Source organism: Phascolarctos cinereus, unplaced genomic scaffold, assembly GCF_003287225.1.
Source record: "Phascolarctos cinereus isolate Bilbo 61053 unplaced genomic scaffold, phaCin_HiC Scaffold_726;HRSCAF=1367, whole genome shotgun sequence".
In the NCBI taxonomy this organism is placed as follows: Eukaryota; Metazoa; Chordata; class Mammalia; order Diprotodontia; family Phascolarctidae; genus Phascolarctos; species Phascolarctos cinereus.
The window spans coordinates 173,238,892-173,264,609 of NW_027556098.1; the positions used below are offsets into that span (position 1 = coordinate 173,238,892).

The 25,718-nt window shown below is 44.2% G+C and overlaps 1 protein-coding gene across 1 annotated transcript; it reads left to right on the top strand.

Annotated features, from left to right (window-relative positions):
- The first annotated feature begins 1,342 nt into the window (after positions 1-1,342).
- TMPRSS4 (transmembrane serine protease 4) lies at positions 1,343-25,137 on the top strand. The gene is given in 13 exon segments (XM_078146151.1): positions 1,343-1,592; positions 3,799-3,904; positions 7,113-7,223; positions 9,349-9,389; positions 11,038-11,096; positions 11,098-11,198; positions 16,648-16,677; positions 16,679-16,821; positions 19,532-19,624; positions 20,110-20,148; positions 20,151-20,251; positions 22,835-22,984; positions 25,024-25,137. Coding segments are annotated over 13 exon segments (1,338 nt in total).
- The last annotated feature ends 581 nt before the right edge of the window (positions 25,138-25,718 follow it).

A 25,718-nucleotide genomic window follows, 5' to 3' on the forward strand; every position in this document is an offset into this window, starting at 1 on the left:
CATTTACTAGCTGTGTGACCCTGAGCAAGTTAACCTCTGTCTGCCCATTTCCTCATCAGTAAAACGGGGGTAATAATGGTACCTACCTCCTAGTTGTTGTGAGGATCAAATAAGATAATATTTGTAAAGCATTATATAAATTCTAGCCCTTATTATACAGATGAGGTAGAACAAGCGTGGGCCACCACCAGAAGTTTGAAGACGATTAAAGCCCAGGTCTTTGATTTGACACCAAAGTTAGACTGCTATCGTTCAGTCCTTTCAGTTGCGTCTGACTCTTCGTGACTTCATTTTGGAGTTTTCTTGGCTGAATGGCCATCGGTTAAAGCTTGTTGTACCATATCTCAGTAATACCTAGGAAGGGAACACTCTGAAGGAGAGAATAAGGCTGATGGCTTTTCGAAGTTCTAACTCACTTAAATCCAATTTGTGGCAAGTCGAGACATCACCCTCATGATGTCTTTGGCCTTTTTCAAGAATGAAGGACAGCAGGGACAGCTAGATGGTGCAGTGAATAGAGTTCTGGCCTTGGAGTCAGGAGGACCTGAGTTCAAATCTAGCCTCAGACACTTAACATTTACTGGCTATGTGACCTTAGGTAAGTCACTTAACCCCGATTGCCTCACCAAAAAAGCAAAAAAAAAAAAAAAAAGGAATGAAGGACAGCTAGGTGATGCATTGGATAGAGCTCTGGCCTTGGAGTCAGGAGGACCTGAGTTCAAATGTGACCTCAGACAGTTGACATTTACTAGCTGTGTGACCCTGGGCAAGTCATTTAACCCTGATTGCCTTACCAAAAAGAAAAAAAAAAAGAACGAAGGACAAACAATAATACCTACCAAATGTGCCTCTTTTCACCAGCATCACTCATTCACTCTGCTTATTACTCAGCCTTTGTGTATTTGTACATAGACACCTGGTTTTATTGCTAACTGCTTTATTAGATTTGGTGAATTTCTGCTAGTCCACTCCTATTCTTCCTGCACTGTTGCTGCTCCCTATGGAATCTTGCTTAGTGAGTTTATCTGGACAATTTTTTTCCTTCCTCTTTACTTTTCAATGTAAAAGCCTTTTGTTATTAGAATTGCAAGACTCCAGGAAAACTACATTCTTCCCAGCTCTTGTTAGGCATACTCTGTCACTGGGTAGGAACACATCATTCCCTCTTTTTATGGAATAATCTAGAAATCAAATCACTTCCCTTTGATGGGCCTCATTTTCCTCATCCGTAAAATAAGGACATTTACCAGATATCTCTAGTTCTGACATTCTGTCATAGCCAAGACATTCTGGCTTCCCCACAGGCTTTGGGTCAAATGCTTCATTGTACTGAATCCCTGTCATGCTACAGGTCTTAGGATGGGGGGAGGTTAGAAGAAAGACAGCCTCTGCTAGCCACAAACCCATTCTTCCTGACACCCACCCTGTATTTGTGGCCATACTAATCCTGCACGAGTGCTATTTCTTCTGTGACCAGTACAAATCCATCCCAAGGGAGAAGGTGTGTGACAGACATAAGGACTGTGCCCTGGGGCAGGATGAGGAGCATTGCGTTGAGAGCATCCCCAGTGAAGATGTGCCTGTGGTCGGAGGTGAGTCCCCAGGAAGTAGAACAAGATTGGCTACTGATCTCGGAGTAAGGAACACCAGAGTTCAAATCTTGCCAGTGTGACCCTGGGCATGTCACTTACCCCTCTTTGCTTCAGTTTCCTCATCTGTAAAATGAGCTAGAGAAGGAAATAGCAAACTACTGCAGGATCTTTGCCAAGATAACCCTAACTGGGGTCATGAAGAGTCAGACATGACTGAAAAATGATTGAATAACAACAAAAATTTGGAGCCCAAGCTCCAAGCACTAAGGAATGAGAAAAACAGACATAATGGAAAGTTGCAGGGAAAGTGCCTTAGGGACCATTGGGATTGGTCCTAATGGACCCTGCCCTCCGTTTGGTTACTCGAGAGGTGGGGAACCTGAGGCCTTGGGTGCAGCCTTTTGACTGAGTCCAAGTTTAACGAACAAATCCTTTTATTAAGGGGATTTATTCTGTGAAGTTTGGATTCAGTCAAAGGGCCACACTTGAGGACCTCGAGGGCCACATGGGGCCTGGAGGCCTCAGGTTCTCCACCTGGGGCTAGACCTTAAGGCAGTGTGGGCACCATGATATTTGGGCACAGGATATTGAAATCAAGAGACTTGGGTTCAAATTTTGGCTCTAGTTGTAGTTTCTAGCTCCATAGCCTCAGGCAAGTCACAGCCTCTCTGAGCCTGTTTTCTTGTGTGTAATACGAGGATAAGGATACTTGCACAAGGTTATTAGGAGGAAAGTACTTTTTGAACCTTGAAAGCGCAATTGCAACATAAGTCCTCAGTATTGTTCTTATTGCCCGACCTTTGGAAGCTCCCCATTTGCACAAGACTCTACCATTTTAAGGGGACTAGGTGAGAGGCTTGTCCAGAGACAAAGCTAGTGGCTGGAACAAAGTCATAGACTTAGAGATGGAAGGGATTTTTAAAGGATATCTAGTACAACCCCCAACACCACCTCATTTTACAGATAAGGAAACTGAGGCCCACAGAGGTTGAATGACTTGTCCAAGGTCACACTGGTAATAAGTGTCTGAGGCAAGATTTGAACTCAGATCTTCCTGACCACAGGCTTGGAGTTCTATCCACTACACCATGCTACTCCTCTAATGGCTTAGGCTGGTGAGGGATATGAGAAACACTAGAGAAAAACAACAGAGATCATCCATGTTTATTGGATGTTAAGTGAATAGCTCAAGGCTATTCTGGTATAGTGGGGTCAGAGGACCTGGGTTCAAATCTTGTGTAAAACTTCCCAGTTGTGAGACCTTGGGCAAGTCACTTTCCTTGGGCTTCATGTGTAAAATGAGAGGTTGGACTAGATAGCTTGTGAGGTTCTTTCTAGCTCTCTATCTTCTACCCTATAAAATGGAGCCAATTAATTACTTTCATTCAAATTCGACCCTGCCCCTACCCTGCAAGGCTCTGCTGAATGGGAGGAGCCCTTCCATGTCAGTGGCCAGGCCAATCTAATCCAACAGGCATTTATTAAGTGCTTCCTGTATGCAGTTCAGGGTGTGGTCCTGGAGGGGGAAGGCGGGGGGGGGGGGGGGCAGCAGCAATTGGGGTGACAGTCCACAAAGACAAAACAAAACACAGTCCCTTCACTCAAGGAGCTCATCTTCTAATTGGGGAGACAAGTAGGTACATACAAAACGTACAGAAGGGGCAGCTAGGTGGCGCAGTGGATAGAGCACCGGCCCTGAAGTCAGGAGGATCTGAGTTCAAATTCGGCCTCAGACCAAACACTTGACACTTACTAGCTGTGTGACCCTGGACAAGTCACTTAACCCCAGTCACCTAAAAATAATAATAATAAACATACAGAAGAGACAGAAGTGGATCTCAAAGGGAAAGCATGGAGGCAGGGGAGAAGGGGTGAACTAGAAAAGGCCTCCTGCACATGGTAGAATTCGAGCCATCCGGAGGTTAGTGGAATTTTGGAACCATCTTAGGCGCAGCCAGTTAAAACCAAACCAATCGGCTTTCTTTATGTTGGTGAAATTGCAGAATCCATCCCTTCACTGATCTTCTCTTCAGACTGACCTTCCCTCCCACACCCCTAAGCTGCTCGTTCTTATCCTTCCCAGAAGGATAAAAGATGAGGTGAGGCTAGTCTCAGTATCTTGGGGGATGAGAAGGGGGCAGGTGCGAGTAAGCCCGGGAGGGTGACTGACTGCTCACAGGCTGACCCAAGTCTCTCTGCTTCCTAGTCTGTCTCTCCAAGGACAGATCCACTCTACAGATGGATCTCTGGTCCTCAGCCTGTTTTGACAACTTCACAGAAGCATGGGCTAAAATCGCCTGTACCCAGATGGGGTATAACAGGTACCTTTGTCTCCCTTCAAGACCTTTCTTCCTTCTCTCCTCAACCTCTCCACCTCTTTTCCTCCTTACCATGCCTCTCTTTTTTTCTTCCATCTCCTTTATTTGCCTTTTTCTCCTTTTCTGGCAGCCAAAGCCCCTTTGAGTAAAATTACACTTTAAATGGGGCTTGATTTTACTGGTATGTTTTAATCCTAAGGCCTCAGACACTTCCTAGCTGTGTGACCCTGGGCAAGTCACTTGTTTACCTCAGTTTCCTCATCTGTAAAATGAGCTGAAGAAGGAAATGGCAAACCACTCTGGTATCTTTGCTAAGAAAAACCCCAAATGAGGTGACAGTCAGATACAACTTAAAACAACTGAACAATAACAAAACCCTTGCAGATCTGCACATGGTATTCAAAACCAGCCCCAAAATCCTGAGTTATGATATGGTGGAGCAAACATCAGCCTGCCTATCTGGAGTCTTGAAACAAGAGAAACTCTCTGGTCTAGCCCTAACTAGCTATGTGACCTTGGCAAAGACCATTTCACCTTTACTGGCCTCTGTCCTCATCTGTAAAACAAGGAGATTGGAACTAGGTGACTTCTAAGTAAGGCCCCTTCCAATTCAAAATCTATGATCCTATGATCCCTCTGTCTAGGTCTTAGTTCTCTCAACCACAAAATGAAATGAAAGGGGCCTAGACTAGACTGTCCCAAAGGTCCCTTCTGCCTCCAATATTATGTAATTCTATTATTCTAACACAATATACCTATTTGGAATAGACAGACATGGGGACCTCTCTGTTCATTTCCGATGTGGGATAACCTTCCCGGTTTTTCCACAATGTTAAGATGCTTGGCAAAATGGCCAGGGGCTCTGGTCACTCCTGGTCCTTCATCATTAAGACAAAATGCAAAAAAAAAACCCCAACCATATATATATGTGTATATATATATATATATATATATATATATATATATGTATGTATGTATGTTTCCCCTGAAACTCTCCAACCACATGCTCCAGGAGCCTCTGAAGAGGACGAGGGCTTCCTGTTCTTCCCACTTTGCATTTCCAGAATCATAAGATTTAGAATCAGAGAGACATCTAAGGCCCATCTAAAAGGTCATCTGGTCCAACCCCCTCATTTTGCAAATGAGAAAAATGAAGCCCATAAGGGTTAATCAACCTGTCCAAAGTCACACTCATAATAAAGATTTGAAACCAGATTCTCTGATTCCAAATCCCATCCACTTTCTATCATACCATATTGCATTCATCCAGACTCCTTCATTTGTAGCAGGCCCCACAGTGATGGAGAATTCTCCCCTAATCCCTCAAACCTACTCCCTTCCTCCACCACCACCACATCCTTCTTCTAGCCCACCTTTAGTCATCTCCACATGCATCCTTCTGCACTGGGTAGAGTGAGCCTCTGCTTTCCCCTCTGCTCTACCACCCTGAAGTCCAGGTTAGATACCAGCTTTCATCCTCATGCACAGCAATCAGCCTGGGCACCAGTTGCTTAATACAAAATCATCTTGTTCTCTCTAAGTAATGGGACCCTCGAATCTCTTTCTTTCCTGAGTTCTCAGAAGCCTCTTGCTACTTTGGTTCTGGGGTGCTACAGACCAAAGCCACATGTCAGATATTTTCCTCTATTCTCTCCCCACCCACACACTGCTTTAGACTTCTCTTGCCTCATTCCCTGGTTTCTTATTAAGCCTTAATCACTGAATGGGCATTGCCTTAGTCAATCTGAAACCTGTTAAAGACCTTACCTTGAAAAGGCCACTACATCCTGGCCACCTCCAGTTGTTCTGATCTATATGTAGCTACTCGACCCAGATGGCTTTGGAGGAGAGAGTAAGGCTGGTGACTTTGCACAGCCCTCCCTCCCTTAAATCCAATTCACTTTCATGTCATGGCATCATCTCCCTGATGCCATAGTCCTCTTTGAGAATAAAGGACAAACAAATGATAACAACCCTGGTTTTCTAGTCCTTCTCACCTAGCTGGCACCCCTTCTTACCCTGCCAGGTGGAGTGATTATAGTGCCCATTCCAGCAGCAACACCATTTAGTCAGTTCCATAGATATGAAATTCGCAAGCCTGTCAGTACCATGGATGGAACCTATTCCTCTGTAAAAAGGTCTTGTCTGGGTGCTAGAGAAGTTGATTGAACAAAGAGGAGACAAAAAAAGAAACCAAAGGTAGAATAAATCAGGGATGACAATTGGAGGAGGTAAATTTTGATCCAGGATGAAAAGGAGGACAGCACCTGGTTTGACAAAGAGAAGAGGAAAGGGCATCCAGTTGAAGAGAACCTCAGTCTAAGACCATTCAGAGACAGGTCATGATCCTGCCCTACCTCCTCCACAGATAGCATCACTAAAGGACAAGAATGCATTAAGCACTAAGTGCCAGGCACTGTGCTAATTTCTGAGGGCACAAAGAATGGCAAAAATAATTTCTGCCCTCAAGGAGCTTACATTCTAATGAAAGAAACCCTCCTGAAACCTTCTCCATCCAAATTTCTTGTTTGAGGAACTGACATCCCCAACTCAGATGAGCTTCCTTCACCATCTGGGTCTTCTTACTGCTTTGTTCTCCAGTGGACCAAAGGCACTACTGGGGAATGAGATAAGAGAGAGGGGACCTGGATACAGTTTGGAATGGAAATGGAGTTAGAGTTAGTGAAAGGCATTACAAAGGTAAATAAACCCAAAGGATGCAATAGGAAAATTAGGATGCTCTTTGAGAAAGAATGTCCCTAGCATTTCATGATTAATAAACATTTATTGATATTAATTAATTGATATTAATAAACATTATGTGCTAGTTGCTGTCCAAGGTATAAAACATTTGGGCTCCTCTGGGTTAACGTCTTGGATCTGGAAGTCACATTCCCCCACCCTACTCTCAACCTTGGGGGCACCTTACAGCAAAATGCAATAGGTGGGGCCATGATCTCCATCCACTCCTGCCCAAAGAACAGAAGCAGTGGCCAGAATGTGACTATGCTAACCCCAAACCAGAATGCATAAACAGAGACAGTGCCACCCACACTCACCCAAACCACCACCCATTCCCCTCCCACACACCACATCATCCAGAACCCACACATGCCATTTTGGGGAGCGACAACTAGGTCCCCATTGTCACTCTCTAAGCTCCTACTCCAGATAACACTTCTGACACCCCACCCCACCACAGTTTGAGCATGGAGCCTAGTTTCCAAGCCGTGAAGATTGGCCCAGAGCAGCAGCTTCCTGTCAGCAAGATCACAGCCAAAGACCAGGAGCTCCAAGTGCAGAATTTCTCAGGGTAAGTGAGAAGCATCTTCAAACCTTCAAAGTCAGTCAGTAGATTCTGGTGGCAGGGATATTGCACAGCTAGATTAAGAGGAACTTAATCTAGACACCAGGAAGAACTCCTGACCAACTAGATCATTCAGTCCTGGGAGGTTGTGGAATCATGTTGCTGGGATATTTTTTTAAAATATGACATACAGCCATCCACCTAAGCTGGGCAAAGTGCTATCTTGCCTGAAGGGTGTTGACCTCAATATCAACCAGAATGGTGAAAAATAATGCATTTTCTAAGTGCCCCATGTTCCTTACTAAACTCTATAAATCTTCCATTTTCCTTGTACAGTTCTAGAGATTGATTATCTCAAGTACTCCCTGTCCGGTCACCCAGACCCACAAATAGAGGCCTCTTCAATGCTCTCAGATCTCACAGGGAAAAAAAAGATTCTGAAACTTTGATCAGGCACCAATTACCAGAATCACAGAATCTCAGCTTGGGAAAGGCCATTTAGTCCGACCCATACCTGACCAAGAATCTCCACTATACCATCTTCAACAAGCAGTATCCAGCTTTTTCTTAAAGACATTTGATGAGAGGCTGCCCATATTTGGATAGGTCTAATTGCTGGAAAAGAATTTCCTGAAATAGAGCCCAAATCCACTTCTTCATGTAGGAAACCACATGTATATAGAACCATTCCATCACAGGCATACAAATATACATACACCCCAATTCTGACCATAACACATGAATACACATCCCTGTTGTCTCTGTCTGTCTCTCTTTCTCTCTCCCTATCTCTTTCTCTCTCCTTCCCTTTTCCCCTTCTCTCTCCCTCCCCCCATCTCTGTCTATATCTGTCTGTCTTCCTGTCTCTTCTGTCTGTCATCTCTCCATGTCTCTCTCTTCCCTATCTCTCTCTGTCTCGCTCCCCCCCTTGTCTTCTTCCTTCTCTCTCTCTCTCTCTCTCTCTCTCTCTCTCTCTCTCTCTCTTTCACACACACACACACACAAACACACACACACTAATCTATGCTTAACTAGCAGAGAGTTCTTGAAAATAAGTCCTGTTACTGCTTCTGTTTTTTGTTGTTACACAGTGATGAACAGGTTGTGTGTATGCTTCTTCCCTCCCCAAGGATCAAATTTTAAAGAAGAAAGGACAGTAGTAGTCCAATCATTTATCTTAAATATAATTTTCAAAATAATGCATTTGCTCACCTTCCTGTTGGTAACCTAGGGAACCATCCTATGTATATTTCCCCAGGTTTTACCTTCCTCCTCCTTGCTGTCATGAGTTTGGTTGGCATATTACAAGGACAATTTCTTGTAAGATTACACTGAACAAGAACTGGAAGTTTGAAATATCATAGGATTATATTTTAGAGCTGGCAAGAACTTTAGAAGACATCCTCTACAGATAAGGAAACTGAGTCCCAGAGAGGTTAAGTGGAAAGAGAAGTCAAGTAGAAATATATATATTTTTTTATTTTACATGTATATTTTACATATATATATATGTATGTATGTGTATATATATACATATGTATGTATGTGTATATATATATATATGTATGTATGTGTATATATATATATATGTATATATATATATATATATGAGTAAAACTGGTCTGCAGCATGGTGCAATGGAAAGAATGCTGCATTTGTATTCAGAACACCTGGGTTTCAATTCCAGAACTTTGATTTATCACCTGTGTGACCCTAGACAAGTCCCTTAACCTCTAGGAACCTCATCTTTAAAATGAGGAGGTTCAACTTTTAAGATCCCTCTAAATTCTAAATCTATATTCCCATGCCCAGAGGACAAAACTAGGTAGAAGCTGCAGAAAGGTAGATTTTGGCTCATGCTAAGGAAACAGTTCTGTAACAGCTATCCAAAAGTGGGTGGCTGCCTTGGAAAATAGCTGGAAGTTTTTAGGTAAAATATGAATTACTTCTCATTGGAGATGATATAGTTAGATATGGGTTAGACTGAATGGCTTCTGGGATTAATTCCAACTCTTAAGATTCTCTGAAGCTCTGAATGGATTAAGTCAAACAGAACCTGGAAGCCTAGACCTCTAGACCTGGCCTGGCAAGATACAGAAGCCAAGCCCACCTATATATGTGCATTTTCCAGGCCCTGCCTCTCAATGTCCTTGGTTTCCCTTCACTGTGCTGGTGAGTATAAAGCCATCTCAGAGAGGTCAGAAATGAATGAACTTAGGCCAGGGCTGACCAAAGGAGAAATTAAAGAATTACTTTTTTTTTTTCATTCCTATTTCCCCCACACTTCTAACTTTGTTTCTTTTAGATTTTGGATTTGCAAGGCAAGGTTTTCTGCATGCTTAATGCTAAGCCTTCCTCCATTCCCAGCCCTGCTCCCCAGCCCAAATTCAGGAAAGGCTCTCACAGAGCTTTGGAGAATGAGACTAGAAGGTTAGGGGCCAGACACATCTGCTTTGCTACCGTCAACTTTCAGTTACCCAGGGTCAGATTCAAATTCAAGTTCAACAAAGCATTTTAACTAACTTAACTAAAAGCCTACCATGTGTGAGATGCTAGGGAATAGATACAAAGACAAAAAAAAAACCTTGCCTGCCCTTAAGGAAATTACTTTCCATTGGATTGTCCATATTCAATTTAAGTGTTATTTTTAATACTATGTTATTAGCTGCGGCAATATTTTGTAAAGCATTTAGCATGGTACCTCGCACATAGTAGATACTATATAGATGTTAGTCATGATGATGATCATGATGATGACGATAGCAATGATGATGATATTAGACACCACAAGTAGAATGTAAGACATATCCCCTGCCCATCAGGGCTTACAAGGTACTTGAGGGAATAGGATAGATAAAGATATATTTTTTAAAAAATACAAGGCAGTGTATGCTAAGTGGTTCAGGGATACAGAAGAAGGAAAGGTGGCTCTTTGTTGGAGAGGTAGGAGAAGACCTTGGAGAGGGGCTAAAGCTTGGACTGGTCCTTAAAGGATGAGCAGAACCTGAATAAGTAGGGTAAAAATGGGAGGCTATTTAGAACCTGGGAACCCCAATGAGCAAAGCTCAGAGGGGATAAGGAGGGTGGTGACTAGACCAGCTTGGCCAGAGTAAAGAATTGCTTAGGAGAAGAGTAGAGACAGATCTCAAAAAGCTTTGAATCCCAAGTTAAAGAGTTTGGAACTTAATCCATAGACAATAGGGAGCTATTGGAGTTTTTTTCATGAGGTATTGAAGAGCCATGGACAGATCTGCATTTTAGGAAACTGAATATGGCTAGGGAATTAGGATGAGTTGGAGGAAAGAGATATGGAGGGACCACTTAGGTGGTTAGTAAAATAACCTGGGTGTGCAGTGATGAATTACTGAACTTGGAACTAGGGTGGCAGTAGCAGGAATGGAAGGAAAAAGACAGATGGAAGACTCATGATAAAGGACAACTGTAGAGAATCTAATGATGGCTAGATGTTGGAGAGTAGGAAGAGTGACTGGGGGCCATGAGGTAGGATCTAAGTCCTATCCATAACAAGGAATAGGTTTTCTGCTCTCTGTGATGTCAACATACCTGTGGCAAGGTAAAAAGTCTGCCATATTTGGAGTCTGAGACATGATTCAATCCAAGCTTTGATGCTTGTGATCTGTGGGACTTCGGGAAGTCACTGCATCTGTGTAGACCTCAGCTTCCTCAACTGTAAAATGGCGGGTGGGGGAGCGAAATTCATTAGGACGAGCTCTAAGGTCACTTCCAACTCCATATTTATGACAGTATGTTCTCCCTTTCTTCTCGCCTTCTTCTCTGGACCTTCACTGGGGGCATACAGTGTACGGAGAGAACCTGCTGGGCCCCCAGGGGATGGGTGGGCAGGAAACATTTGTGAAGATTTTGGCCCTGGCAGGTCAGCATTCAGCACCACAAAATTCACTTCTGTGGTGGCTGCATACTGGACCGCTACTGGATCCTCACCGCTTCCCACTGCTTCAGGTAAGGCCCCATCCACTTCCCAGAGGGAGTAGGGACCTCAGTATCTGGAGTGCTTGGACTCCTTGCTCTTTTTTTTTTAATATAAATTTATTTGTTTTTAGTTTTCAACATTTACTTCCACAAGATTTTGAATTCCAAATTTTCACCCCATCTTGCCCCTCCCCCACCCCAAGATGGCATACATTCTGAATACCCCTTCCCCTAGTCTGTCCTTCCTTCTGTCTCTCTCCCCCCTTCTCTTATCCCCTTCCCCTTCTATTTTCCTGTAGGGCAGGATAGATTTCTGTACCTCATTTCCTGTATTTCTTATTTCCCAGTTGCATGTGGAAACATTTTTTTTAAACATGTGTTTTTAAAACTTTGGGTTCCAAATTTTCTCCCTTCCTCCCACCCCACCCACCCTCATTGAAAAGGCAAGCAACTCAATATAGGTTGTACATGTGCAGTTATGCAAAACACTTCCATAGTAGACATGTTGTGAAAAACTAACTCTATTTCCCTTAATCCTATCCTGCTCCCCCCATTTATTCTATTCTTTCTTTTGACCCTGTCCCTCCTCAGAAGTACTTCCTTCTGATTACCCCTTTCCCAATCTGCCCTTCTCTCTATCATCCCCCTGCTCTCTTGTCCCCTTCCTCCCTATTTTCCTGTAGGGTAAGACAGATTTCCATACCCAATTGAGTGTGTATGTTATTCCCTCCTTAAGCCAAATCCTATGAGAATAAGATTCCCTCATTTCCTCTCACCTTCCCGTTTCCCCTCCACTGTAAGAACCTTTTCTTGTCTGTTTTGTGCAAGATAATGTACCCCATTCTACCTCTCCCTTTCTCCTTCTCCTAGTATAATTCTCTCACCCCTTAATTTTATTCTCCAGATATCACCCCTTCATCTTCAACTCACCCTGTGCCATCCATCTATCTATCTATCTATCTATCTATCTATCTATCTATCTATCTATCTATCTATCTATCTATCTATCATACATATAATTTTTCCCCTCCCACTACCCTAATACTGACAAAGGTCTCATGAGTTATAAATATCATCTTTCCATGCAGGAATGTAAACAGTTAATAAGTCTCTTATGATTTCTCTTTCCTGTTTACCTCTTCATGTTCCACTTGAGTCTTGTATTTGAAAGTCAAATTTTCTATTCAGCTCTGGTCTTTTCATCAAGAATGCTTGAAAGTCCTCTATTTCACTGAATGACCATTTTTTCCCCTGAAGGATTATACTCAGTTTTGCTGGGTAGGTGATTCTTGGTTGTAATCCTATCTCCTTTGCCCTCCAGAATATATATTCCATGTGCCTGGTCCTTAATGTAGAAGCTGCTAAATCTTGTGTTATCCTGATTGTGTTTCCACATACTTGAATTGTTTCTTTCTGGGCTTGCAATATTTTCTCCTTGACCTGGGAACTCTGGAATTTGGCTACAATATTCCTAGGAGTTTTCCTTTGGGGATCTCTTTCAGGAGGAGATCTGTGGATTCTTTCAATTTCTATTTTGCCCTCTGGTTCTAATATCAGGGCAGTTTTCCTTGATAATTTCTTGAAAGATGATGTCTAGGCTCTTTTTTTGATCATGGCTTTCAGATAGTCCAATAATTTTTAAATTCTCTCTCCTGGATCTATTTTCCAGGTCAGTTGTTTTTCCAATGAGATATTTCACATTGTTTTCTAATTTTTCATTCTTTTGGATTTGTTCTACTGTGTCTGATTTCTTATAAAGTCATTATCTTCCAATTGCTCTATTCTAATTTTTAAGGAAGTATTTTCTTCAGTAAGCTTTTGGACTTCCTTTTCCATTTGGCCAATTTTTCTTTTTAGGGCATTCTTCTCCTCATTGGCTTTTTGGACCTCTTTTGCCATTTGGGTTAGGCTATTTTTTAAGGTGTTATTTTCTTCAGTATTTTTTTGGGTCTCCTTTAGCAAGCTGTTGACTTGTTTTTCATGATTTTCTTGCATCACTTTCATTTCTCTTCCCAGTTTTTCCTCTACTTCTCTTACTTGCTTCTCAAAATCCCTTTTGAGCTCTTCCAAGGCCTGGAATGATTCATATTTTTCTTGGAGGCTTTGGATGTGGGAGCTTTGACTTTGTTGTCTTCTTCTGGTTGTATGTTTTGATCTTCTTTGTCACCAAAGTAAGATAATATAGTCTGACTCTTTTTGCGAGGTTTGCTCATGATCCCAGCCAACTACTTGAGTTTTAAACTCTTTGTTAAGGTAGAAGTCTGCTTCCAATGTGGACAATGTACTGTCCCAAGCTTCGGGGGTTTGTATAGCTGTTTTCAGACAGACTTCTAGTGACCTGTAAGTTTTCAGTTCTTCCAAGATGGTATGATAAGGGTCGAGGTGTTTACTCTTTTCCTGGCCTGTGCTCTGGTCTTTGAGTGACAGGCCACAACCAGTCTTTTCTCTCTTGGAATTGTGAGGAGGGATTCCTCTTCACCGCCACTACAAGCTCCACTGTGCCAGCACTCCTCCTCACCCCAGGACCGCCACCCAGGACTATGACCCAGATCCAAGCATGGGCAAAGCAAGAGATTCCTGCCTCAGCACTGGCAGAGAGATCCCTGCAGTGCCCCTCTGATCAGCCCCTTGATTCCCCCTCAGTCTGTGGGTGGGAAGCTCAGGACGCAGCCACCCCCCGGAGCCCTTGCTTAGCACTCTGCACTCTAGAACTGGCTCTGACCTACCTCTTCTCTCACCGAAAAAACAGACTTTTCCCACTGACCTTCTAAGTTGTCTTTGGCGTTCGTGGATTGAGGAGTCTGGAAACTGCCACAGCTGTCCGCGATTCATTCCTCTGAGGCCTGCTCCAGGTTCACTGAGGCCTGTGCGCCCTGTGCGCCCTGTGCGCCCACGCTGAACTGAGCTCCTCTCCCCGCCTGCTGCAATATGCCTTTCCGATCAACCATCCAGGCTGTCTTGGGCTGGAAATTTGTTTTACTCTGTCTTTTTGTGGGTTCTGCTGCTTTAGAATTTGTTTAGAGCCATTTTTTATGGGTATTTGGAGGGGTTTGGGGGACAGCTCAAGCAAGTCACTGCTTTCACTCCAACATCTTTTGGACTCCTTGCTCTTGAATTAAGGGTCTGCCTTCTTTCTCTGTCCTCCTTTATCTGGAAGTCTTATTACCAGGGAGGGGGAGCTAGGTAGAGCAGTGGATACAGAGAAGTGTGGAGTCAGGAAGACCTGAGTTCGAATCTGGCTTCAGACACTTACTAACTAGGGGATTGTGGACAAGCCACTTAACCCTGTTTGCCTCAGTTTCATCATTTGTAAAGGGAGCTGGAGAAGGAAATGGCAAACTACTCCAGTATCTTTGCCATGAAAACCCAAAAATGGGGTCACAAAAAGTGACATACAACTGAACAACAAATTGTCAGGGAAGGATCATCTCCTCAGAGTAACAGACCAACGACTCAGTTCTGTTGGATTTGACTCAACATTTCTGAAGTGCTCACTGTGTGCTGGGAATTGTTCTAAATACTCAGAGGAGATGAAAGCTTAGATAAGACATTGACAAGACATACCTTGCCTACACAGAATTTCCAATCTAGTAAGGAAATATGACATGTGCACAAATAACCATGATGTGAAATAATATCGCCAAGTCATTGCTCCACTCAGAAACTTTCCGTGACACCCTGAGTCCCTGAGCATTCCACCCCAGAGACCTGTAAACAAGAGAGAGAGGGCCCTTGGAGGCCAGGGCCATGTGTTTGCATTTTCCAGGCCCTGCCTCTCAACGTCTCTCGTTTCCTTTCATTGTAATGGTGATGAAACTTCTGGGGAATCTAGAAGCATGTGCACAGAAGGGATTCTGGAGACCAGTGATTTCCCACTAGGGCAATGGCCACTCCTTCTAGTTCATGACCCCTATCCCCAGGAGAGTGACTGCAACTATAATCTGTATATCCCTCAAAAGACTTTACTGACTTCCTATTACCTACAGAGTACAATATAAACTGCTTAGCTCGACATTTAAGGTCGTCCTGTCTTTCTATATTTTTTGTTCAGCTCTGTGCTTTTCATTAAAGCCAGACTGGGCTACTCACAGTTACCCAGTCTTAACCTTGTATATCTATAGTTTACCATCATTTGCAAAAGCCACCCCTTGCTCCAGGAACATACCTCCTATTGAAGTCACAACCTGTCAAAATCCTCATCCCTCAAGGTCCTGCTTGGGTGCCACCTCCTCCATGAAGCCTTCCTTGGTATCCTCTCCCCACCTCTGAAAGTGATCTCTCCCTCTGCAGATTTTCTTAGAATATTTCATCCAGCTTTCACCTTTGCCCTGTCTCATTCTACCCCTGTACATATAATAGTTATTTGTAAATGTGTTGTACTGCCATCATTAGAGTGTACGGTCCCTAGGGGTAGATGCTTGAGGAGATTAAGTTGACATTTATATAGTGTTTTAAAGTGTGTGAAGCACTTTATACACATTATCTCACTTGATCTTCAAAGCAATCCCGTGAAGTAGTTATAATACCACAGGTATTATGTTCCTATTTTGAAGATGAGGAAACTGAGGCCCAGAGTTATCTATAGTCACATAGACACTATGTATTGGGTGTGCATGAGCATGTGTGTGTGTGTGTGTGTGTGTGTGTGTGTGTGTGTGTGTGTGCGCGCGTAAACAAAGGGTAATTGTGCGGAGGCAGGGAGAAGACAGTAGCTACTAAAGGAAACAACAGGCTTTGATAAAGAAGGAGTGCATTCCAGGTACGAGGGAAATTTCCTTAGGGTTTTTTTGTGGCACTCCCATGTCATTATTCTACTCTAATTCATTTTGCAATATTCTTGCACATCTTGTCCTCTACACATACACACACACACACACACACACACACACACACACACATGCACAGACTGTTGGCTCCTTGAAGATAGGCACACTGAGCCTAATTAGTCCAACAAATGTACAATGAATTGAACAGGTGCTCCACGCCTCACACCAGCACCATTCACAATCTCAGAAAGGCCAAGCTCCTTTGGAGAAAAATCAGCTTCTTTGATCAGGACAAAGTTTGTGGCAGGGTACCTTGCCTCCTTCCCAGAGCTACAATGAGTCATTTGATCTCATCTGAGGCAAGTGGCACAGAAGGCACCCTCTGAAGCTGCTGGGAGAGCTGCCTAGGGGGAGGGGAAGACTGAGCCCAGGAGAAGCTGACCTGGGATGCAGCCACCGTTTTGCCATCTGGGGGCTTCCTATTTTAAGGCCAGTTAACTAGGTGCTAGGATCAGTTGTTTCAACGCTGCTGGTGGACTGGCTGCTGGTAGAACTATTAGCACCCTCTGAGTTCCAGCTTCTTGGGGGCAAAGTTCTTGGTCACTCTGCTCCTCCCACCCCTGGTACCCCTGTCCCCTTCTCCCCTTCTTCCCAGGAACCCAGTCTGGGGCAAAATGAGAACCACCCTGACTCCTGCTTGTCTCTGTCCTCAGGACCTATTCCGAGGTGGCCCACTGGAAAATAGGCGGGCACTGACCATCTATACTCTACACACCCATACTTAGACGTGGATAAGATCTTTGTCTTCCAGTTCAACAATTTATACCCCAGAGAGAATGACTTGGCCCTGATCAAGCTGAAAAAGCCCCTTGTCATGTCAGATGAGAGCCAGTGCCCGAGACACAGGATATCAGGTACAGTATACCTAGTCCAAAGGTAAAACCGTCTTTGCCAAGAAAATCCCAAATGAAGTCACAAAGAGTCAAACCAGACTGAAACAACTGAGCAACATCATAAGGGGGGGTTTTGTTTGTTTTTTAGGCAATTGGGGTTAAGTGACTTGCCCAGGGTCACACAGCTAGTGTCAGGTGTTTGGTCTGAGGCCAGATTTGAACTCAGGTCTTCCTGACTTCAGGGCCAGTGCTCTAACCACTGAGCCACCTAGCTACCCCAAGCATCATAAGGTTTACAAAGCACTTTACAAATATTATCTCAGTTTATCCTCACAACAGCCCTGGGAATAGGGTGCTATTACTATCCCCATTTTACAGAGGAATAAACTGAAACAGATAGAGATGTAGTGATTTGCCCAGGATCACACACCTAAGTAAGTATCTGAAGCTGGATTTGAAGCTCCTCCTAACTCCAGGGCCCACACTCTCTCCACTTCACCTACCTAGCTACCCCACCCTTTGTGGCCTTGGGCAAATCATTCTGTCCCTTTGATCATCAGTTTCCAAAGAATGACTTGGTGAATAGGGGGACTATCTTGAAGTCAAGAAGAAGTTCAAATTGTGCCTCTGACCCTAGGTAAGTCCTTTAGGCAATTTATGCCTAAAGCAACTCTCTAGAGATTACTGTCATAGATGGGTTGTAACCTGCATTAGTGAAGGAAGTTCCTTTGATCCTCAACTCTCAATTTATTTGCCAAGTAGGGATAATTAATTTTGCCAGTCCCTGAGCCCAGTGGAGGATTGAACTTTCCCAGGAAACGTTAAAAGCCTTGCTCAATCCCTCTTATTTTTTTTAAAAGCCTGGTTCACATGGGGAAACTACTTCCCCCACTATCATCACTGTCTAAATGCATTTTATTAAGGGGCCTCTTCTAGCTGGGGTGGAAACCAAAAGTCTGTGCACAATCCCTGCCTGTTGGGAGCAGATGGTCTAAGGGAATCCCAGCCATTCCCCAGGCTGCCAGAACCAGCCAGATTAAAATAGAATCCGAAAGTGTTTAACAAAATAAATAAAAATACAATGAAACATAGATATGTTAATATATGGTTTTCTAAGTCAATATGTGGCTCACGGGGCCTAATGTATGTTTTAGAGGATCCTGTTTCTGTTTGAGTTTGACACCATAGTCACAGACAGAAACAGAAAAGGCTAAATTAAACAAGTTTGTTACTGAGCACCTTCCGGGCTGGGCAGCTAGGGGTGCAGTAGATAGAGCGCCAGGCCTGGAGTCAAGAAGACTCCTCTTCCTGAGTTCAGATCTGGCCTCAGACACTAGCTGGGTGACCCTGGGCAAGTCACTTAATCCCTTTACCTCAGTTTCCTCTTCTGTAAAATGAGCTGGAAAAGGAAATGGCAAACTACCCCAGCATCCTTGCTAAGGAAACTCCAAATGGAGTCATGAAGTGTCAGATATGACTGAATAACAACATTCTGGGTACAAAGGTCAGTGCTGGACACCGTAGGTCATAGTAAAGTGTCTGTCTTAGCCCTGACCTCAAGGACCTTGCCATCTTACTGCATATAGAAGTGCGTGTATGACCTGAACCAGTAACCAGCCCAAGGTCCCATCTCCCTTTTCTCCACTAACTTCAGCAGAGGCCACTGTGGTGGATACAAGATTAGAAAACTGAGGCATGGCTATTGACTCTGCTTCTCACTGCCTGTGTCACTATGGGCTATCACAGAACTGTCTAAACCCCAAGTTCTTCCTAGTCCACCTAGGGGTGGTTTAGACCTTAGATGGTCTCTGAGTTCCTTACCAACTCTAGATCCTATGACCTCCTCCTGTCCCTTTGCAAAGAACTCACCTCCACCAGGAAGTCTTCCCTAATTAACCTTCCATAACTCTAGTGACTCCATAGCACATCATACAGCTTGCAGGTGTTTGTCTATAATGCTTTGGGGTGCATGATTATTTTTTCTGTCTCCTTCATCTAACCCTGTAGGGCTGGTATAGATGAGGCATCTAAATAGAGCGCTATTGTGAACGCTCTTCATATGACTATTCAACAATACTGGACCTACAGGCTCCAAAACCAGGGCTTTGGAGCGCAAACATCCTTTGGAGGGCTCGACTCAGCCAATTCTCTCTCTCTCTCTTTCTCTCTCTCTCTCTCTTCTCTCTCTCTCTCTCTCTCTCTCTCTCTCTCTCTCTCTCTCTCTCTCTCTCTCTCTCTGTGTGTCTCTCCTTCCCAGCCTCCTTTCATTCATTCTTTCTGTCTCTCTGCCTTACTCTCTCAGTCTCTCCCTCCCTGCTCTTTCTCCCTGTCTCTATCTCTGTCTCTCTCCCTCTCTCTCTCTCTCCTTCCTAGCCTCCTTTCATTCATTCTTTCTGTCTCTCTGCCTCACTCTCTCAATCTCTTCCCCCTCTGCTCTCGGTCTCTCCTTGCTCCTTCCTTCCCTCACTTTTCTACTTCATTCTCTCCATCTCTTCCTTCCTCCTCTCCCCTCTTTCTCCTTCCTTCCTCCCTATTTCTCTTTCCCCCTTCTATTCTCTCTCTGTGTATCTCACTGTCACTGACTCTCTTTCTCTTCCCTTCCCTCTCCTTCCTCATGTTTCTGTCTGTCTGACTCCTTGTCTCATTCTTTCCCTCTCTCCCTCACTGCCTCCTCTGCTCCGTGTCTCTCCTGCTACAGATACAGTCAGGCCCATCTGTCTGCCATTCTTTGATGAGGAGCTGGCTCCAGACACCCCACTCTGGATTATAGGCTAGGGTTTCATAAAAGAGACAGAAGGTAATTTCTTGGGCCCTCCCATCAGCAGGACTCTCCCAAAGTCACCTCCACAAACTGCTTTTATGGACATCTTGGGGGTGGGGGTGGCAAGGATTGACAACCCCAGAGAGACTTGCAAACCTTTATGAACAGAACCCACTTAATGTCCTCTGAAGTGTGTATAGCCTTATAATGTGTGTGTGTGTGTGTGTGTGTGTGTGTGTGTGTAGTATTTATACTAAGAGGGATGAAGACAACACAGGGAGAATTTCTCAATGTAAAACTGCAGTGGGTAACTGAAAGAAGCCATGGCCCCCTTCTTCTATAAAGATTTCCCCAAGAAAATTCAGACAGCCCTGCCTAAAAAGCAGGAGCATGGATAAAATGACTTCCCAGGGTCTCCTATATCCTAAGAAATTTGGGCTGCCTCCCCATGTCCCTAAGATAATGGGTGGTCAGTGGATGGAAATTTGAAGGTGGAAATGTACATGTTTGCTACCTCCCAGGGAAGTTTTCCAAAACCCTGCAGCAGGCAGAAGTCCAACTCATGATAGAAATCAATGCAACCACCAGGACACATATTTTGGTAGCGTCGCCAAGAACATGCTTTGTGCTGGTGTCCCTGGTGGCGGTGTCGATTCGTGCCAGGTGGGGTGCTATAGGAGGTGCCATGTTTCCTGAAAAATACCAGTGTTGCCTTGGACATAGAATAAGGGAGATATAGGCTTTAAATTCTTAACTCCAATACTTATGACCTACATGACCCTGGGTAAATCTCGGATCAGGATTGATGTCTTGGATTGCAGCATGTCACAGTGGAAAGAATGCCAGGTTTGGAGTCAGAGGAACTGGGTTCAGATGCAGGCCATGCTGCACACAACCTGTGTGGCCTCCTCAGGCAACTCACTTCAATTCTCTGGGCCTCAGTTCCCCAATCTGTAAAATGAGGAAATTTAACTCCATTGAACAGACCTCTAAGGACATTTAAGGCCTGCTCCAGTTTTAAATCTATGATCCTAAGATTGAAAGAACACAAAGGACCAGAAGACTGGAAGTTATAGTGAGAGTAAAGAGAGGTAAAGAAGGATTGGGGTAGTAGAAGGTACTGAAGGACAGGAGATTTTAGGCAGAGAGGGCAATTACAGAATTCAGATTCTTAGAAGTTGAGGGGTTTCCAAGTCGCGCCCAAGTGTGGTATGTAACCGCTCTGTGGAGTGGCAATTCAGTGAGTCATGGAGATAAATGAATGAAAAAATAAATGAGCAAATGGCATTTTCTAAGCCCTTCTTATGTCCTAGGCACTGGAGTTATGAAGAGAAGAGCAGAGTTCTTCTTAAGGAACTCATATAATAGTAGGAGACGATGCTTATGGATTTCAGCTGCAAGTCAAATGGAAAGGTCCCATGGTCCTTAGCAGCAAAGTAGATGGTAGTGCATCTTCTTTACTGTCATTTCCATTGACAAAATCATATCTGTTTCTGATGTTGAATCATTTGACAGTGCCAAGGGCTTTGGTGGTGATAGATGTCATAGGAATTGAGCAGGCTGATGAACATGGAGGAGAAGGTATTAAAGTGTCAAACAAATTCGAGTTACTGTACTGACGTGATCATTATTAGAATGGTCAACAAGGTAGACAAAGAGAAGGATGTTGGGGCTTGGGATAGAAAGAAAAACTGTGAGCCAGGCACCAAAACCATTAAGGAAGGTGGGAAAGAGGTTGGTCCTAGGGAATTATCAACAAGGATGTGGACAGTGTGGTATAATTGGATGGCCATGAACTTTGGCAGAATGTTTGGTAAGTGTTTGATAAGTGATGGTAGCCAAGCAGGAGTCAGAAGGGACAGGGAACAAGGGAAATGCTGATCTCTCTTGTCTCTGAGGGTCATGACAGGAGTGACCAACTTTGGAGATGATGCATAATTTCATGCAGGTGGTTGGGGTGGGAGGAGCCTAACTATTCACTACTCCAAGACACTCACAAATGGTATTCTGCAGGTGCCTTCAACAGCAGTAACTTACATACAGTGGAGGTTTAATCAATGGTTGTCAAATTGATATTGTGCACTCTAAATGAGTGGTACAAACCATAAATTTTGGGAAAGTTCAGAGGACAGGATGGGAGGACAGTATTATAGAGTATAACACAATGTTAGAGTGGGAAGGGAGTTTACAGATTATTTGATCCAGCCTCCTCATTTAATAGATGAGAAAGCTGAGACCCAGAGAGGCAAATCTCTGAGAAATTATTTGCCCAGAGTCACACAACTTAATAAATGGGAGAGTCAAGATTCATCTTCTGAGGCCCAAGTCTACCCGATGCTGTGCCCACTGACCTTACTGAGCCATTTCCCTTCCTTCTTCCTTACTATTCAGGGAAGGCTTAAGGGGTTGCACGTGGAGGTGGGAAGGCAGGGTTGATCTGGGAAGGGTGGAGAGGATTAGTGTAAGCAGAGAACAGGGCAAGGCATTCTAGGTTAGAGAAGGAGCATGTTTAAAAACATTTGCTGTGGTTCTCCTTGTGATTCAGGGCACACAATCTTGACATGGCTGGCCACGGTTAGAAGTATATAGTTTATACACTTGACACTTACTAGCTGTGTGACCCTGGGCAAGTCACTTAACCCCAATTGCCTTAAAAAAAAAAGTATATAGTTTATGACTGAGGAACAATTGAGCTAACTGACCCATATAGGGATCCAGCCTCTATACCTAGAATCCAGCCTTGGCCTCATGGCTAGTAAAGAAAGAAAGTTGGTGCTCTTAATGAGACCTCAAGTGAATAATTACACCTCAGTTAGAGGGACATATTAGTATAATCCATCTTATCTTCTTAGAGCTGAGAAATCATCTTCCAAAAAGATGTTTGCCCAGCCTCAAGGCAGAAAGAAAAACACACAGTGAGAACTATGGCCTAAAACAGCTAGAGGACTTCCCAAGCTCACCTTTTGTTTTGAGATCCTGGGAGGACACTGAAGTTGACATTGGTGCCGCATGAGAACACGCATGACACCTCTCCTCATCCCACAGATTCTCCAAGTCCCACAGAGGATCTCCCGTTTGCTTTGTATCAGCCAGCTCATGCGGAGGGTGAAGAAGAAGCTAGGGATAAAAAGGATCTGAATCTAAAGGTTTCTCAACAGTGGATGGGGGGGGTGGGGATCAGGGAATGGGGAGACTTTCACGATGCCTATCCTTCCTGGAAGGTCACCCCATTCTGTTCTCTCCCAGGGTGACAGTGGTGGGCTCTTAATGTACTTCAAGGAAAGGTGGAAGATAGTAGGCATCATGAGCTGGGGTTATGGCTGTGGGTAGCACAACATCCCAGGTGTATATACCTGAGTCAGTTTCTTTCTCAACTGGATCTATAACATCCGGAAGGTAGGTATACATGACTTTCCAATTCACTACCTCCTGAACCCCTTCTAACTTCTCAGCTATGGCCACTGTGAAACACAGCCAGCCTTTAGCTGGCTGACTGTATGAATTTTAAATATTCCAGGAAGATTTCCATCCAAAAAGCACCTAGCCCATGTCAAAATTTCCACCATTAGAGCTTCATTTCTCTTTGTTAAATATACCTCTCTCTCAATAAGAGGTGACACAGTAATTTATGCTCCAACCTGAGAACAAGTTTTGATTGAGGGGAAAGGGCATGAGAACAGTAAAGACTAGGGATGGAAAGGTGGGTGAAGTATCTAGAAAGGAGAGGCCTGGAAGAGAGACTTTACATATTAACAACTAAAGCTATCCTGCTAGGTGGCAGAGTAGTAGAAGAGCACCAGGCCTGGAGTCAGGAAGACTCATTTTCCCAAGTTCAAATCTGGCCTCAGACACTTAATAGCTGTGTGACCTTGGTCAATTCACTTAATCCTATTTGCCTCAGTTTCCTCAACTATAAAAATGAAGGAAATGACAAACCATTCCAGTATCTTTCCCCAAGAAAACCCCAAAAGGAGTCATGAAGAGTCAGACAAAATTGAATGAGAACAAAGCTGTCCAATCAGATCATTTATTAAGCACATACTATGTGTCAGGAACTGTGCTAACTGCTGGGGATATAATTAATAAAAAGAAAAATGGTTCCCTGCCCTCAAGGAGCTTACAAATCTAATGGGAGGAGTAGTTGTTCAGTTGTTCTCAGTAGTGCCCAGCTCTTTGGTGACCCCATTTGGGGTTTTCTTGGCAAAGACACTGGAGTGGTTTGCCATTTCCTTCTCCAGCTCATTTTGCAGATGAGGAAACTGAGGTGCACAGGGTTAAGTGACTTGCCCAGGGTCACACAGCTAGTAAGTGTCTGAGGACAGATTTGAACTCAGGAAGATGAGTCTTCCTGACTCAAGGCCTGGCACTCTATCCACTGCACCACCACCTGCCTGCCTCTAATGAAAGGGGACAATGCACCAAAGAAGGCAGGAGAGGGGGAGGGGAGGAGCAGGACAAGGGGTATCTTTTTCTGTGGACTTGAAACCCAGTAGAGAAGCAGGTACAGAGTGGACTGAGCCAAAATGTCCAGTTTCTCCCTTCTAGGGAAGAGTTTGGTATTCCACCCTCCAGCCCTCCAATCAGAATGGAGAGGAGACCGAGGGAGGTGGTATCCACCAAGGTTTGGGTTAGCAGCATGGTGATGGGTTTAGAGGACAGGGGCTTAACTTGGGAAGGGCATCTTGTTTCCTGGAGCTGAAGCTGGGAGGCTCTACAAATACAGAGTGGATTGATCTCAGAGTCTGGGGTAGATCCCAGAATGTCTATTCCAGAGTGCAATGAGCTTTGTTGGGCAGTCACGGATTCCCTATTGCTCAGGTCTTCGAATAAAGACAGGATGGCCACGTGCTGGGTACCTGATAAAGAAGATTTATATTTAGGAAGGGGTAGGACTAGATGGCCTCTTAAATACTCTCCAACCACGAGACCCTCTGTCTCTTTGAAACCTCACAGGGGGGCAGCTAGGTGGCACAATGGATAAAGCACTGGCCCTGGCGTCAGGAGGACCTAGTTCAAATCCTGCATCAGACACTAGCTGTGTGGCCCTGGGCAAGTCACAACCCTGACTGTCTCCAAAAAGAAAAAAAAATTTAAAGAAAGAAATTTCACAAGGTTTCCTAGGACCAGCTCTATCAGAAAGGCTCTAGTATTCTCTCTCTCTCTCTCTCTTCTTCCCTCCCCAGAAATGAAGCTTCTGCTGTTGTGAAGATTCCTTCCGGGAACAGTTTTGCCCATTCTCATCCCTAATCTCCTTCTCATCACAACTAGGAGTTTCCACCCTGAGCAGGATCTCATTTCTCAAAGAAGAGTGCTTCCTTCAGACATTTCAAGGCTTCCTTAAAGCAGCTGAGGGTCCTGGGTTCAAATGCCATGCCCTAAAGAAGGAATTTAATGGCCACCATCTCAACCACTAACTCCTGGCCCCTCTCCCAAAGGAGAGCAACCCCCCTGAGCAGAGAAGTGTTCTGGGCCTCCGATTTCCAGAGTGCTCCCTCAGTGTGGGGAGTGTTGAACAGTTGTTCCCTCTTGTGGGCTTCGATCTCCCCTGATAGGGTACGTGGAGAGAAAAGGGGACCTCCCTAATGACCTGGTCACCAAGGCAGAGAGACCAGTTATGATATCCCCGGACAGATGAGGACAAGGGCGTTCCCTTACTGCTGTGGAGTTTGTGAATATTGCTGACATCTTCATTGCTTTCACAAGAAAATACAAGGCCTTTGGGATGCATGGCTGTCATCGTGGTCTGTACTACTCTAGTATTATTATCACACTGGGCACCCAGTCTAAGGCTTACCTTGGTAGGAATGTGAGAACCTAAGAAAGCACTCTGACTCATCTAACTTTTGTTAGTGTGTCAGTGATCATAGGTTCAAGGAGAGGATTTGGTCCAGAATTGTAGTTTCACCATGATTAGGAACTCATGGTATGAAAAGCCCCTCCACTAGGGCAGATGAGCAGCTGATCAGTAACTATTGGTCTGAGAAAGTTACCTAAAGCATTGAGAAGTTTAATGACCTTTCCATGCTCACACAGCTAGCATATGTCATAGGCAGGACGATCTCAGATCTTCCTGACTCCAAGGCCAGCTCTGTATGCACTGCCACATGCTGACTATTAGGGGAGACAACCA